Genomic DNA, 15,288 nt, shown 5'->3' with positions numbered 1-15,288 from the left:
ATTTTTACCCCCAAGGACATTTAATTTTCAACCATTATTTTAAATACGGAACGAAATCTCCATTTTTCTTCTTTCTGTTTAGCTTTGTAAATCTTATTTCCAATCTATACTATATCTTAGGATATTGTTTCTAGTGTTCATATATAAACATTCAGCATATTAATATATTCAAATGCTGATGATACTGATGCCTTGTGATGTTAAAACAGTTGTACAGGTTGAAATTTAATCATAAATTGAGCTAGCTACTTAATTCATTGTGGATTGTTTTATTAAGTTGCTAATTCCTTAACTTGTGTGTGTAAATCCAAGTTTCTTACCAAATTTATATAAAGCCCAGTGTATTTAAAGTTGCTGCGATATTTGAAATCCCATGTTGAAATCTCATGGTAAACTGAGGTTTAATTGCTCTTGGTGATATAGCACTTAATACGTTGCTGTGTTATGTGTTTTAGGCCATGACCACAATGTTTCTTCAGTAGCCATCATGCCCAATGGAGATCATATAGTGTCTGCCTCCAGGGATAAAACTATAAAAATGTGGGAAGTGCAAACTGGGTGAGTAGGTTTGATTGAAAAGGTGTCCGCTAATAAGATACTAAACAACCAAAATGTGTTCTGAACCAATTATTTTGACTTTAAACCAGAATGATCATGGTGCTGGTTGTGTTATATACTTTAAAACAAGATTTTAGTCTCTAAATGTTTCCCAAAAAGGAACAGGAAAATTATAAAAGAAACTTCCCTGTCCTTGAGAGCCATTTCCTATGCAATGGCTTATTTTGTTTTTTTAAGATTTTATTTATTTGAGAGAGTGCAGAGTGAGAGAGAGAGCGCGCGTGCGCGAGAGCGCGTGGGGGGCGGCAGGGGGAGAAGGAGAAGCAGACTCCCCACTGAGCAGGGAGCCCTACAATGCAGGGCTCCATCCCAGGATGCTGGGATCATGACCTGAGCCAAAGGCAGACGCTTAACCGGCTGAGCCACCCAGGCGCCCCCAATGGCTTATTTCTCTGTGGTCTTTTTTAGGTGATTTCTCTGTGGGTTGAAATAAAACGTAAATAACATTTGTGCAGGTATTCCCTTATTAGGCTGAGTTTGGTTGTGCTTAGAATGACACATGATTGTTATCATAAAACCTTAACCTACTACTAGTTTTACCCAGATTAGTAGAGTGTGCCTTTTTCCCAACAAGGCTATAAATATTTTTGTTAGGTTTATTGTGTGTGTTTAGTTTTGGAAGATTTTATTCTCTCTATATTTTACCTTCTAGAATGTGTTGATTGGTTAGCTCCTTAATGATACTGCCATCAGCACATTTTGATTGATGTTTGATTTTCCAGCCTGTCCCCATCTTTTATTAACCGTGAATGTACATTGTTGTTGACTTGCATGTGATTACTCTAACTTGGTGCCAACCTCTTCATTCCAGTGCATAGCTAGTTTTATATTGCTTCTGGGAAGTAGCCCAATTTGCCATTCACAATGTAAATTATTACTTATTTTGACAGCTACTGTGTGAAGACATTCACAGGACACAGAGAATGGGTACGTATGGTGCGGCCAAATCAGGACGGCACTCTGATAGCCAGCTGTTCCAATGATCAGACTGTGCGCGTATGGGTCGTAGCAACAAAGGAATGCAAGGCTGAGCTTCGAGAACATGAGCATGTGGTAGAATGTATTTCCTGGGCTCCAGAAAGCTCATATTCTTCCATCTCTGAAGCAACAGGATCTGAGGTATGTGATTTATATGTCATTTCATGATTTTATTGATGATATCAGAACCTTAGGTAACTTTTCTGATTCTCAGTTTTAGGGCAGTTTTAACACATTGACAAATCTGCATCCCAAAATTCTGAATCTTGAAACTTTTTACTCTTTCGAACTTGTGGAAGTATTTATATTTTTTAACCAGTGATTATTGTTGTCAGCTGACCCTTGACTTGTGGTGGGGATGGTAGATTCTCCTGAAGGGTGAAAGTGGTCATTAAATTTATAAGAAATGTCATTGTTAGTATACCTATGCAAAGTAAAACTTAATGGGAGAAGTTAAAGTTATCTTTTAGAAGAATTGCCTTTAATGAATGTAATTATTTTATTTATAAATTTATGGTGGAATACAATTCAGTCCTTAAATATTTATTTTAAAGAATATTTCATATGGAGTCCTCTTGATACTCTTGATCACTAGAAGCACTGAGTCTGGAGTTTTATTTATTTGGTTGTTTGTTTTAAGTTTTTATTTTAATCACCTGGTGCTCATCACAGGTGCACTCCTTAATGCCCATCACCTATTTCACTCATCCTCCCACCCTCCTCCCCTCTGGTCACCATCAGTTTGTTCTCTGTGGTTAAGAGTCTGTTTTCTTGGTTTGTCTCTTTCTCATTTTTTCCCCCTTTGCTCGTTTGTTTTGTTTCTTAAATTCCACATGGGAGTGAAATCATATGGTCTTTGTCTTTCTCTGACTTACTTCATTATAGTGTTCTGACTTATATTCTGACTTATTTCATTATACTCTCTAGCTCCATCCATGTCATTGCAAATGGCAAGATTTCATTCTTTTTTTCCCCCATTTTTTAGGGATGAATAATACTCTACTGTGTGTGTGTGTGGTGTGTGTGTGTGTGTGTGTGTGTGTGTGTGTGTATCACATCTTTAGCCATTTATCAGTTGATGGACACTTTGGTTGCTTCCATGTCTTGGCTATTGTAAATAATGCTGCTCTAAATATAAGGGTGCATGCATCCTTTTGAATTAGTGGGTTTTTTAAATTCTTTGGGTAAATACCAGTAGTACAATTACTGGATCATAGGGTTAGTTTTATTTGTTTGTTTGTTTGTTTTGAGATTTTATTTATTTATTTGACAGAGACACAGCGAGAGAGGGAACACAAGCGGGGGGAGTGGGAGGGGGAGAAGCAGGCTATTTGGGGTCTTTTGTGGTTCCATACCAATTTTAGGATTGTTTGTTCTAGTTCTGTGAAAAATGCTGTTGGTATTTTGATAGGGATTGCATTAAATGTGTAGATGGCCTTGGGTAGTATAGACATTTTACCAATATTTGTTCTTCCAGTCTATGAGCATGGAACGTCTTTCCATTTTTTGTGTTGTCTTCAGTGTCTTCCATCAGTGTTTTATAGTTTTCAGAGTACAGATTTTCCACTTCTTTGATTAGGTTTATTCTTAGGTATCTTATTATTTTTGGTGCCTTTATAAATGGGATTGTTTTCTTAATTTCTCTTTCTTGCTTCATTATTGAATGCAACAGATTTCTGTACATTGATTTTGTACAGAAATACAGATTTTGTACATTTGCGACTTTACTGATTTGCTTATCAGTTCTAGCAATTTTTTGGTGGAGTCTTTTGGGTTTTCTAGTCTGGAGTTTTATTATATTTCTTCATGGTTCTTAATTTGTACTTTTCATGATTTCAGTCTTTATGATTAATAACTTAAAAACAAGTTACAGAATATTATTTCTTTGAATAAATTGCATGAGCCAAAATTGACCACATGTCTTTTATATAGATAGTCCTATTGGGGATTTTTGCTTTTGTTAGTTAACATACAGTGCAATAGTGGTTTCTAGAGTATAATTCAGTGATTCATCACTTACATACAACACCCAGTGCTCGTCACAAGTGCCCTCCTTAATACCCATCACCCATCTAGCCCATCCCCCACCCACCTCCCTTCATCAATCCTGTTTGTTCTCTGTCACATCAATCCTGTTTGTTCTCTATCATTGAGTCACTTATGGCTTGTTTCCCTCTATTGTGGATATTTTTAAATTACATTTTAATAAATGAAGGAGGAGAATCTTCCCCCAAAGCCCCCATCTCCACCCCCCAAAAAACAACTGTTTTTCCAAAATGAGGTTTCTATAGTAACTTTAGATTTTGGCTGACTGGTTGCCTTTTCAGATTCTTTTTACTGCCCTCTGGTGGTGGTTACTTACCATGTCATAAATTTGATTCTGGCTGGATTTTATATAGACCTAATTACATAGTTTTAAATTTTTCTTGATTACAGAAGTCTTGAACAGTAAATTTATCATCCCATTAGTATTATAGAAACTGAATCTTAATCTTAGTAGAGATACTCTGTTTTTATGTTATCTGGGTCCTTCCTGTGTAACAGCCTGCATATGTCAAAAGACCTATGTATTTCAATAGAGAAAAATCTGAAGAATAAGTTCTAGAGATCTAATTGTACAGCATGGTGACTGCAGTTAACAATACTGTGTCATATACTTGAAATTTGCTAAGAGGGTAGATCTTAAGTATTCTTACCAGCTTAAAATAAAAAATGTATTCTCACTACCTAAAGTGGGGGGTGGGAATGTTTATACAAGGTGATGGCTATATTAATTAACCTGATTATGATGATCATTTTACAATATATATGTATCTCAGAACATCAGATTGTGTAATAAACATGTACAATATTTGTCCCCCCAAATTGCATTTTTATAAAAATTGGAAATATAGATCATTGCTAGAAGTCATTTAAAGTCCTCACCTAACTTCTTACCTGGGAAACTTAATATTTGTATGTTTTTTATAGACTAAAAAAAGTGGCAAGCCTGGGCCATTCTTACTGTCTGGATCCAGAGACAAGACTATTAAGATGTGGGACGTCAGTACTGGCATGTGCCTTATGACCCTAGTAAGTTTGCATAATCTTACTGCTTCTTTTGTGTCTTAACTAGGTTTATACCTTTTTGGGTTAGATGCCTTGTGATACCTTATTAAATAATCTGAATTATTGCAGGCTTTAAAAGAACTTCTTGTAAAGACATTTTTTCTTAAACTTTTGTAATTCCATTGTTAGTTAGGAAAATTATTGCTGTAGAATGTCATGTTTATATAAAGGATCTACAAAGCCAGTTAATGCCAGGAGGGAGATCCTAGCTTACTGTATCTTTAGAAATTATATATCTTCTATGCGAGATAAACAGTATTATTATAGACTCATTTTTTTTTTAAGAGAGAGAGAGCGCGCACAAGTTGGGGGAGGGGCAGATGGGGGAGGGAGAAGTAGACTCCCTGCTGAGCAGGAAGCCTGGCATGGGGCTCGATCCCTGGACCCCAAGATCATGATCTGAGCCGAAGGCAGGCACCTAACCAACTGAGCCACCCAGGCGCCCCTAGTCTCATTCATTTTTTAAACTGTTTCTGTATTTCACTGTATTTAATTTTAATATGAATCCTTTTAAGTATTATCTATTTGTTCACATGGTCCACTTTATTTGGTTTATTTTACCATTCTGATGTTAATGTTGTTACCTAGCTTTATGACTTAGAAATGTTATTTCAGGGGTACCTGGGTGGCTCAGTTATTAAGCATCTGCCTTCGGCTCAGGTCATGGTCCCAGGGTCCTGGGATCGAGCCCCACATCGGGCTCCCTGCTCAGCGGGAAGCCTGCTTCTCCCTCTCCCACTACCCCTGCTTGTGTTCCCTCTCTCGCTATGTCCCTGTCAAATAAATAAAATCTTTAAAAACAAAGAAGAAACGTTATTTCATTTTAGGAGCACCTAGAATTTGGTATTAGGATATATAAATGAGGGTGTCTGGGTGGCTCAGTCAGTTAAGCGTCTGCCTTCAGCTCAGGTCATGATCCTAGGACAAATGCCACAGCGGGTTCCCTGCTCAATGGGGAATCTGCTTCTCCCTCTCACTCTACCCCTTCACCCTGCTCATGCTCTCTCTCTCACAAATAAATAAAATCTTTAAAATATATGTATATATAAATGATAGTACAGCATTGTGGACAATCTTATTTGCCTAAGGAAGTTCTGAGGGAATCTGTGGGCATTAATTCAGTAGCAGTTTTTTGTAATTTGGCATCCATGTTTGTTTTAGAGATTTCTTTAGGTATTAACCATACCTTGAAGTGATTGTCTCTCTGTAGGATATGGTAGACACTTTGGAAGTATCATCAAGAATTGGCACTTCGGTGGCTTAGTTGGTTAAGTAAGTGTCTGACTCTTGATTTCAACCTAGGTCTTGACCTCAGGGTTGTGAGTTCAAGCCCCACATTGGGCTCCATGCTAGGCATGGAGCCTACTTTAAAAATACAAAAAGAAATTGGTTAGAAAATTAAACTTTTCTCTAGTAGTATTCTGAGCTCAGATATGCTATATCGCTATTTAAAAAGATGATCTACACTTAAAATCATAAAGTGTGTATGGGGCACCTGGCTGGCTTAGTCAGTGGTGTGTGGAGGCTCTTGATCTCAGGGTTGTGAGTTTGGGCCCCATGTTGGGTATAGAGAGTCCTCGAAAATAAAATCTTTTAGGGCGCCTGGGTGGCTCAGTTGGTTAAGCGACTGCCTTCAGCTCAGGTCATGATCCCGGAGTCCTGGGATCGAGCCCCGCATTGGGCTCCCGGCTCAGCAGGGCGCCTGCTTCTCCCTCTTACCCTCTCCCCTCTCATGCTGTTTCTCTCTCGCTCGCTCTCTAATAAATAAATAAATAAAATCTTAAAGAAAAAAAAATATATTTTAAAAAAGAAAAAAAAGCATGTGCTCTGCTCTCCTGTAATAACACAGGTCACCTTAATTTCCCCGGAGGTTTCTGGCTCCTATTTTTTCAGCTGAAGGAAGGTACTTTTTACTGCTTTATTTTGGTGTAGTCACGGAAATGTGATTTAACTTTTGTTGAAGCTTCTACGTCTAGTGATTGGTGACTTTTATAGGTCACTATAATAGAACAGTTTTTTTTTTTAAATTCTTAAGATTTTATTTGAGAGAGAGCACACACACAAGCCAGGGGTGGGAGGGCAGAAGGGGAGAAGGAGAAGCAGATTCCCCACTGAGCAGAGAGCCCGATGCAGGGCTTGATCCCAGGACCCTGAGATCATGACCTGAGTCGAAGGCAGACGCTTAACCAATTGAGCCACCCAGGTGCCCCTAGAACAAAGTATTTTAAATAAGGATCAAGGCAAAGGATATGTCACCTTGGTCATCTTTTTTTTTTTTTAATTAACTCCCTTTTTTTAGTTCTTTTACAAAAGCAATATGGTTATTTACACTGTAGAAAAATTAAAAATATACAGAAAGGCTAAAAGAAGAAAATAAAAATCACCCTCATAAAACTCATAATAATACCTACCAGTATAGGCTGCCCGGTAGAACTTTCTGTGATGATGTTCTATATCTATACTATCCAGTGTTGTGGCTACTGAGACTGAAGGACTGAATTGCTGATAGTATTAATGTTTGTTAGTTTATTTTTTTTTAAGATTTTTATTTATTTATTTGACAGAGAAAGAGAGCACAAGTGTGCAGAGCTGTAGGCAGAGGGAGAAGCAGGCTCCCCGCTGAGCAGGGAGCCCAGTGTGGGGCTCGATCCCAGAACCCTGGGATCGTGACCTGAGCCGAAGGCAGACGCTTAACCGCCTGAGCCACCGAGGCGCCCCAATGTTAGTTAGTTTATATTTAAAAAGCTACATGTGAAGGGCACCTAGGTGGCTCAGGCAGTTAAGTGTCTGCCTTCAGCTCGGGTCGTGATCCCAAGGTCCTGGGATCGAGCCCCGCATCAGGCTCCCTGCTCAGCCGGGAGTCTGATTCTCCCTCTGCCCCTCACTCCGCTCTCATGCTCTCTCTCAAATAAATAAAATCTTTTTTTTTTTTTTTTTAAAGATTTTATTTATTTATTTGAGAGAGAGAATGAGATAGAGCATGAGAGGGGGGAGGGTCAGAGGGAGAAGCAGACTCCCCGCTGAGCAGGGAGCCCGATGCGGGACCCGATCCCGGGACTCCAGGATCATGACCTGAGCCGAAGGCAGTCGCTTAACCAACTGAGCCACCCAGGCGCCCCTCAAATAAATAAAATCTTTAAAAAAAAAAAAAAATCTACATGTGACTAAATGGCTACCCTGTTGGACTGTGCAGTTCTCAGCCATTTTCATTAATTTCTATGTAGATGAATATGGTGGGGATTTTTATATATAAATGATAATCCTATTGTACATATTGCTTTGTAGCAAACCTTTAATTTAGGAGGTATGTGACACTGCTCATGTTAGATATTTTGTTACTGATTACATACAGTGCTTTGATGAACATCTTTGTTAAATAAATCTCTGGGCCTTTCTTAATCTTATTTCTTAGGGTAAATAGCAAGAACTGGAACTGCTGGGATAGGGGGTGTAGATAGATGAATGGATGGACGGATATGCAGTAAATACCTGTGTATCCTTCACCTGGAATCACCAGTTGCCAACATTTTCCTGTGTGTGTGTGTGTGTGTGTGTGTGTGTGTACATTTTGCTGAACAATTTGAGAGTTACTTGTAGATACCATGACAGTTGTATGTCCTAAAAATAAAGGTATTCTGTATAACCACAATAAAATGATAATACTCAAGAAACTTTATCATTGGGGTGCCTGGCTGGCTCAGTTGGTAGAGCATGTGCCTCTTGATCTCAGGGTCATGAGTTCAAGCCCCACATTGGGTGTAGAGATTACTTTAAGAAAATGATTTTAAAAAAAAGAAAAGAAATTTGACATTAATACTACATATTCATAATTTCTCCAATTATCCCAATGGCTCTTTTTTGACATTGACATTTTTTATTGCACTTTGAGTAATGACTTACTATTTTTCTAGGTGCTGTTTATGTACTTTATCCCTTTATTAAGTCAAATACCTTTTTGTTTTTAAGGTGGGTCATGATAACTGGGTACGTGGAGTTCTGTTCCATTCTGGGGGGAAGTTTATTTTGAGTTGTGCTGATGACAAGACCCTACGTGTGTGGGATTACAAGAACAAGCGATGCATGAAGACCCTCAATGCGCATGAACATTTTGTTACCTCCTTGGGTATGTACGAGTAATGAGCTTTCTAAGCAATTAGGTTTTGGAGTGCCAGGCATAAACAGTTTTATGTAATCGTGTGGAATTTTCCAGGTAAGAAATGACTGTGTGCTTTCAGGACAGACTAGAGAAGACAGTTTAAAAACTTTGTGGATTCCTATCATTTGTTTTAAATTCTCCTTTCCTTAACTCTCTCTCTCCATCATCAGCCTTATAATAAAAAAATTACTTTCTCCATGCACAACATTGGTTTTGGAAACTAGGATTGTGAAGAGGATGCTTACTAACCACTCTGATGGGTAATTTTCCTCCCCTACTAGTTTGTAAGTTTCTCAAAGTAAATTTTACTCAGCCTTTTTCTCCTCTGGCAGGTATATACTACCATGTACTGGGAACTCACAGAATCGTATTTAAGTTTAATAAATATCCTCAGTATTATCTGGACCTGAATCTAGAATTAAAATAGTGAATACAGTAAAATATAATACACCTAGGGTTTGATGGATCTAATGATAAAAATAAAACTAATGCCCATCTCATAGGATTGTTAACAAAAATTAAATATGAATATAAAGCATTAGTACTAAGCCAGAAACATAGTAAGTTAAGTAAGTAGATACATTGAGGCTACCCTTGTTGTTAGATTTGAGTGTTTATTCAGATTTAGTTGGGATGGGTGTTAATGGGGGAGGGATTTTTATTGAAATGTTAACATAGGACTTAATCATTACATCTCAGCTTCCCTAAACCAGGGATGGGTGTGCGGGTGTATATAGAAAAAAATGAGTATCCCTGGCACTTGGACTTGCTTATTTTGTGGCTTGTTAAAAATTTTATCTGGATTTAAAATAAGCCTTTTCTTTTTCTTTCAGATTTCCATAAGACGGCACCATATGTGGTTACTGGCAGTGTAGATCAAACAGTAAAGGTGTGGGAGTGCCGTTGATTGAGTCTCATTTGGCCCCTCCTCCCATTTTTCCTCTGGATGCACTCTGATGATACCATGGTTACCCCATTGAGCTCTGTTTAAATAAATATTGTCCTTTCATGTAAATTATTCTGGATGTAGATTGAGCTTATTAAATGTTACACACAAAGTATTCATGCATGGTGAATCCAAATTGTATACTGTAAATTTACATACGTTGTCTAGAAGTACATAGGGTTTAAAAACCTGGGCTGGCATTGGTCACACCAGGCCTAAGAAGGCAGAAGTTGAATAAATTGAACTTAGGGCACTAAACTGAATAGTTGACAGTGTCATTTTCTGTTGGATTATTAATTCCTGTTTTTCTTTCTGCTATCTGTTGGTGCCTGACTTGATGGCCTCATTTGGGGAAAAGTGGTGATTATTAGGGCTTTTTCTGAAATGTGTATCTATGTAACATCACTTAAGTGTGCTTAATAAATCTTCTTTAAGGATGTTAGATGATAAGGCTACAATTCAAAATCTTCTGAACCATCTATGTAATTAATGGGGATTACACATTGGAATTTTTGTCATGACACATTTGCCAAATCAATAGGATACATTTGTTTTGGCAGCCTATCAAGCAGAGGCTAGTGGTATATTTATGTAAGAAAATGACTGTAAATCTCAAATAAGAAAAATCTCAGCAGCTAATAGCAAATCATTTATTTCATTTGGGTTTTAATGCTTTGTAAACAGGTTAACAAAACACTGTAATACTCTAAGCTTCTATTTTTCACACTAGACACACTTCTAGTTGTATTCTCCATACTATTAGACTGTATAGTGATGTGACTTCCAAGTAGAATTTAATCTTCCCATTGAGTGTGTCATGGTACAAATCACTATTTGTTTTGATGTTTTTTAGGGATGTGCAATGTGCATTACATGATGACAGATATTGAAAAGGTTATGTTTGCCCATTTTAAAGAAGTGGGAGAAATACAGCAGTTTGTTTTTCAACATGAATCTGATACCGATTTGAACTGTATTTAACTTACACGTTAAAAAAAAAAGACAGGGTTAATGGAGCATGCATAAAAATGTACTGTGTTTTCACCTTTTGTTTATATATAAATGTTTATATGGGCCTATCTATAAGTGGATAAGTCTGTATATGTATATCACACACATAAAACCTCCATGTCTTTGGGTCCTGGGTTTTTGAAGAAGTGCTAAAACATACAAGTAGAATAAATTTTGCTGTGGAATACCATGCTTTAGAACAAGCCCTTTTTGATCCTAATGCTTCTGAAAACTAGGTCTGACTCTGTGGGAATTTTTCCCAGTTAAAAGGAAAATCACACACACACCCTCCCCCACCGTTTGGCTGTTCAGCATTTTACACAGCCTGATGTATATTGTGATCCAAAGTTACTACAAGTAGGTTTAAGAGAATTTTTATCTATGACTTTGGAAACAATATTTCATTGCAGATTATTAAATAAATAATTCTATTGCTTAGCTAACCAACAGCTTTTTTTTTAAGGTCATTTGAAAAGTTAACAAAGAAATAACAAAGACAGTTTAACAAAGAAACTTACTCTGAATTGCATTTTATTCATTTGCATAATATGTGATTTTTTTTAATGTCCCTTTTAGTATTTAATGGAAATTTGGTTCCTGAAAAAGACAAAGGGTTAGAGTTAGTGTCCTCTAGATACACGGAGACTAGGCCTTATGTTTACTAGAAGCAGCTTTATGTCTAACTTGTGTCTTTTTGTTTGTTTGCTTTGTTTTTAATAATTCCTGAGCGACGTCTCTGGAAGGAAAAGTGTTTTGAGAACTAATGGCTATTTTTGAAGACAAAAATTACAACTTAAGCTAATTCCTTAAATACAGTAGAATAACTTTCAGGACAATATTGCCTCACAACCCTGCTCACACTCAGAAGTCTTATTTTGTTTCCCTTTAGCTGTTCTGACTGGAGTTTTCTACAAAAGCTATGGAAGATACCTTTGTTCTCGTTTGCTGCTATTTCCTGTCCTATTTTAAGAAATATAAATACATAGAAATGGTGCATCTTAACATTTGTTTGTACATGTATAAATGTCTTGTATTTTAATTCATTTTTAGCATGTAGCAACACGAATTGTTTAAGGGTAAGCCACAGCATCTAGAAATCACTCATAGATACGAACAGTAAAGGAAAAAATGGTACCGATGTAGGAGGAAACAAAGCTAACAAAGCTGCTGTCCGCTGGGTTTTCCCCCCCTGCAGGATACAGTGACTTCGTTGACAAAGGAGGAGAAACAATATTACTCTGTAAACAAAGTTATCCTTACTTGGGAGACTGCCACAGCCTGCTGCTTGGATGAGCTACCAGACATCCTCCATTTAAGAAGCAGCAAACACTGAATCTCAGGGATGGTCCTCAACTGGATCCAAATGTAACGAGCCCTGTTTGAATAATGAAGGGGGTGGGGGAGAGCGATCCATCCACAATCCGGAGTCAGAGGTGCGTGGTTTCCCGCACTGTTGTCTGACACTGCCCTGTCGATGCCCTTTCTTCCTGTTGCCTCCGTTTTCTCTGTCTGCTGTCTGACCCTGTGCCTTGCCTGGGATAAGTACAATGATGAGGTTACTGGTTTGGATTGTAAGTGGAGGAATTTATGAATTGGTTTAGAGGTTCACTGCTGCTTTGTCACTTTCTCAATCAAATTGGCCACTTACTTAAGAAATAAAAAGCTGGTAGAATTGCATCCTCAGATGATTATTTGACTTTGTGTGTGTGAAAACAGACATTCCAGTGCCACCCTTAATAATGTGCCCAAGGAGTCCTAGCTGCACTCTTGAACGTGCAAGCCACGGAAACTGTGGTGTAGACATTGCTTGGAGAATAGTTGCTTTTTGACATGGCATCTTGCACTTTAGGAGACTAAGACCGTCCTGTTTTGTCTATGTGTGGTGTGACCAATGGTGTGCCCAGAGCACTGCTCTAAAAATCACTAGTGTTAGCAAGTCGTCCAGGCTGTGGAGCGCTCGCTGTAGTCTTTGGAAGCTTTGGCTCTAGATCACCAAGCCCAGTCTCCTTACTGTCAGTGCCCTGCTCTCCTGTTTGCCTCTTCCTGTTTCTGTGTGAACTTCCAGGTAAAATCACTAATTAAATAGTTTTCTTTTAAATTTATTTAAAGAAAAACTATTTAAAAGTAAAGGATATTTTGTTTTGTTGACAGTGGTGGCTTGATAATCCTTAAGCAACTGAAATTAAAATTGTTGAAGGAAAAGGCACTTAAAATGGTTACTCTTTCTGTCCAGCTGTATATAAGTCCAATGTGTTAATTAATCTAGATGATGCAAAGAAGAATCTCCTGGTAGAGAAGCGACATGTACAAAATCGATGAAAAAGGTTTTGGGTTTTTGTTTTTTTTGTTTTGTTTTCCGTAGGGTGGGGGGAGGGCAAGCTGGATTTACAAGTCACAACTGGACTGAACTGGCCTTTTTATCTTTCCACTATATCATGTAAGTAGCTGCTTTCTTGTCCTGCCTATCCTTCAGGCATCCCTAAAGCTCACTCTGAAGATGATAGAAACAAACACAAAATCTTCGGGTTAGATGTTGATCCTGACACTGACATGAAGGCAAGCATTGATTTCATATGAATGTTGCAGAGGTGGTGGTGATTGGAGAAAACAGTAAGAGTTAACAAGTTATTGACACAATTTTAAAAAAAAAATCAGTAAAGGAATGTATATAATATTGCTCTTGTGTTTTACAGTAAGATTTGTTGCTCTCAGACTGTGTAAAACAAAATTTATTCATGTTTTCTGCATATTAAAAAATCCTATTGTACCAATTGGTAAACTATTAAATGCCTATAAAACTAGATGTGATTTTGTGTGTGTGTGTGTGTGTGTGTGTGTGTGTGTCCTTGTGCAGAGATTTAAAACCGAGTCCTAATAGGAGATGGGACTGTGTTCAACACCAGCCATAGAGTAAGCTGCAGATTGGTGGCAGGGCCTTGATGGAGGGCTTTTCTCGAGGGCCGTGCTGGCACTGCGTTTGCTGTCCGCTTCCTTCGCCTTATTAGGAGGTCAGGTTCCAGGAGCGATGGCTGCAGGGGCCCTTGGCGATGGTGGTAGGTGGGCTTGCACCACCCCCGCCTCCAGCAGCCTTTTCCAACAGTGACTCGTCGGCCCAAGCACTGGAGAGCTGAGGCCAGGAATGACCTATTGTAAACACTACCCCCCCCCACACACACCCCAACAAAGACTTGGCCCTCTTGTGGTCGTCAGGGTCCAGACAGAAGGATCGTGCTCCCCTTTTGTTCTATTAATGAATGAGCCTCTTGTTTTGTCCAGTGGTCTTGGATTCTTGAAGATTCTTAATACTGTTTTAAATTTTGGTCGAAAAGTACCAAAATTGCCTTCACTCTTGGCCCAGAAGCCCCATGGCTTTCCCTCTGCTTTACACGTGTTGGCTATGTCCTGCCTCCCATGCCTACTACTGCCCAGCTGGGGCCTGTGGTGTCCAGGGCAGCCAGGAAGTCTCCAGCCTTTCTCAGGTATAAACGACAAGTTGGATGATGCGGTGTCTCTTTACTTACAGCCCAGTTGTTTTCCTGCCTCCCCATCCCAAAATGGGAATCCTCAAGAGCACCAAAGTAATTTACTTGAAATTCGAGTCTTCTGAGTTTTGCAGCTTTTCCATTTCCCTGCAGGGCTCCTCTTTTCCCCTAGCTTGAGATGCCGATGATGAGCCTGACCACTTTCCCTGGGGTAGAGAGTTCCAGCTTTGGTATATCGCCATCCTGAAATGCAGTTACTCAAAACTCACCCACTGGTATATCACTTCAAGCTTCTTTCCAACGCTCATTGGGTGTGTCCCTGACATAGGCTGAGGGATAGGAAAGTGGAAGAATTGGTGGGGAAATGGTACAGCATCCTAAATGTGGCAGCTCTGTCCCTGTTTGGGCTTTGGTGAAACTTGACTTGCATGCAGACAATTTTTGGATGCTGAGAGACCTACCAGAATTCTCTGATTCTCACGATGTTCCCCAGCAGGCCAGCGGCAGCAGCACTTGGGAACTCATTAGAAATGCAAGCTCTTGAGCTCCAGCTCAGACCTACTGTATCTGAAACCTCTATATGAAAAACCAATTTTAACAAGCCATCCAGCTGATTCTGATGTAGGCTCAAGCTTGAAAACCACTGATTCTGATTAACTACCTTCTAATTGATTAGAATCAGTGGTTGATCTCGGGGTTGTGAGTTCGAGCCCCACGTTGGGTGTAGCTTTTTTTTTTTTAATTTATTATGTTAGTCACCATACAATATATCATTAGTTTTGATGTAGTGTTCCACGATCCATTGTTTTCGTATAACACCCAGTGCTCCATGCAATACGTACCCTCCTTAATATCCATCACCGGGCTAACCAATCCCCCCACCCCCCTCCCCTCTAAAACCCTTTTGTTTCTCAGAGTCCATAGTCTCTCATGGTTCATGAATAAAATTCTTAAATAAAAGTGGAGGTGGGGGATTAGGGAAGGGAAAA

General features: G+C 38.8%; 1 protein-coding gene across 2 annotated transcripts in view; it reads left to right on the top strand.

The window, feature by feature from the left end:
- Nucleotides 1-13,618, top strand: part of PAFAH1B1 (platelet activating factor acetylhydrolase 1b regulatory subunit 1) — an 86,859-nt gene extending 73,241 nt beyond the window's left edge. For both annotated transcript variants that reach the window (XM_078068057.1, XM_078068058.1), the window contains exons 7-11: nt 456-558; nt 1,509-1,737; nt 4,567-4,668; nt 8,671-8,827; nt 9,694-13,618. In XM_078068057.1, the coding sequence (XP_077924183.1) occupies nt 456-558; nt 1,509-1,737; nt 4,567-4,668; nt 8,671-8,827; nt 9,694-9,767 (665 nt within the window). In that variant the 3' untranslated portion in view covers nt 9,768-13,618. The remainder of the gene's footprint in view (nt 1-455; nt 559-1,508; nt 1,738-4,566; nt 4,669-8,670; nt 8,828-9,693) is intronic.
- The last annotated feature ends 1,670 nt before the right edge of the window (nt 13,619-15,288 follow it).

The sequence above is a fragment of the Halichoerus grypus genome, chromosome 2 (assembly GCF_964656455.1).
Source record: "Halichoerus grypus chromosome 2, mHalGry1.hap1.1, whole genome shotgun sequence".
NCBI classification, from domain to species: domain Eukaryota; kingdom Metazoa; phylum Chordata; class Mammalia; order Carnivora; family Phocidae; genus Halichoerus; species Halichoerus grypus.
This window is presented reverse-complemented; position numbering and strand designations above follow the sequence as displayed.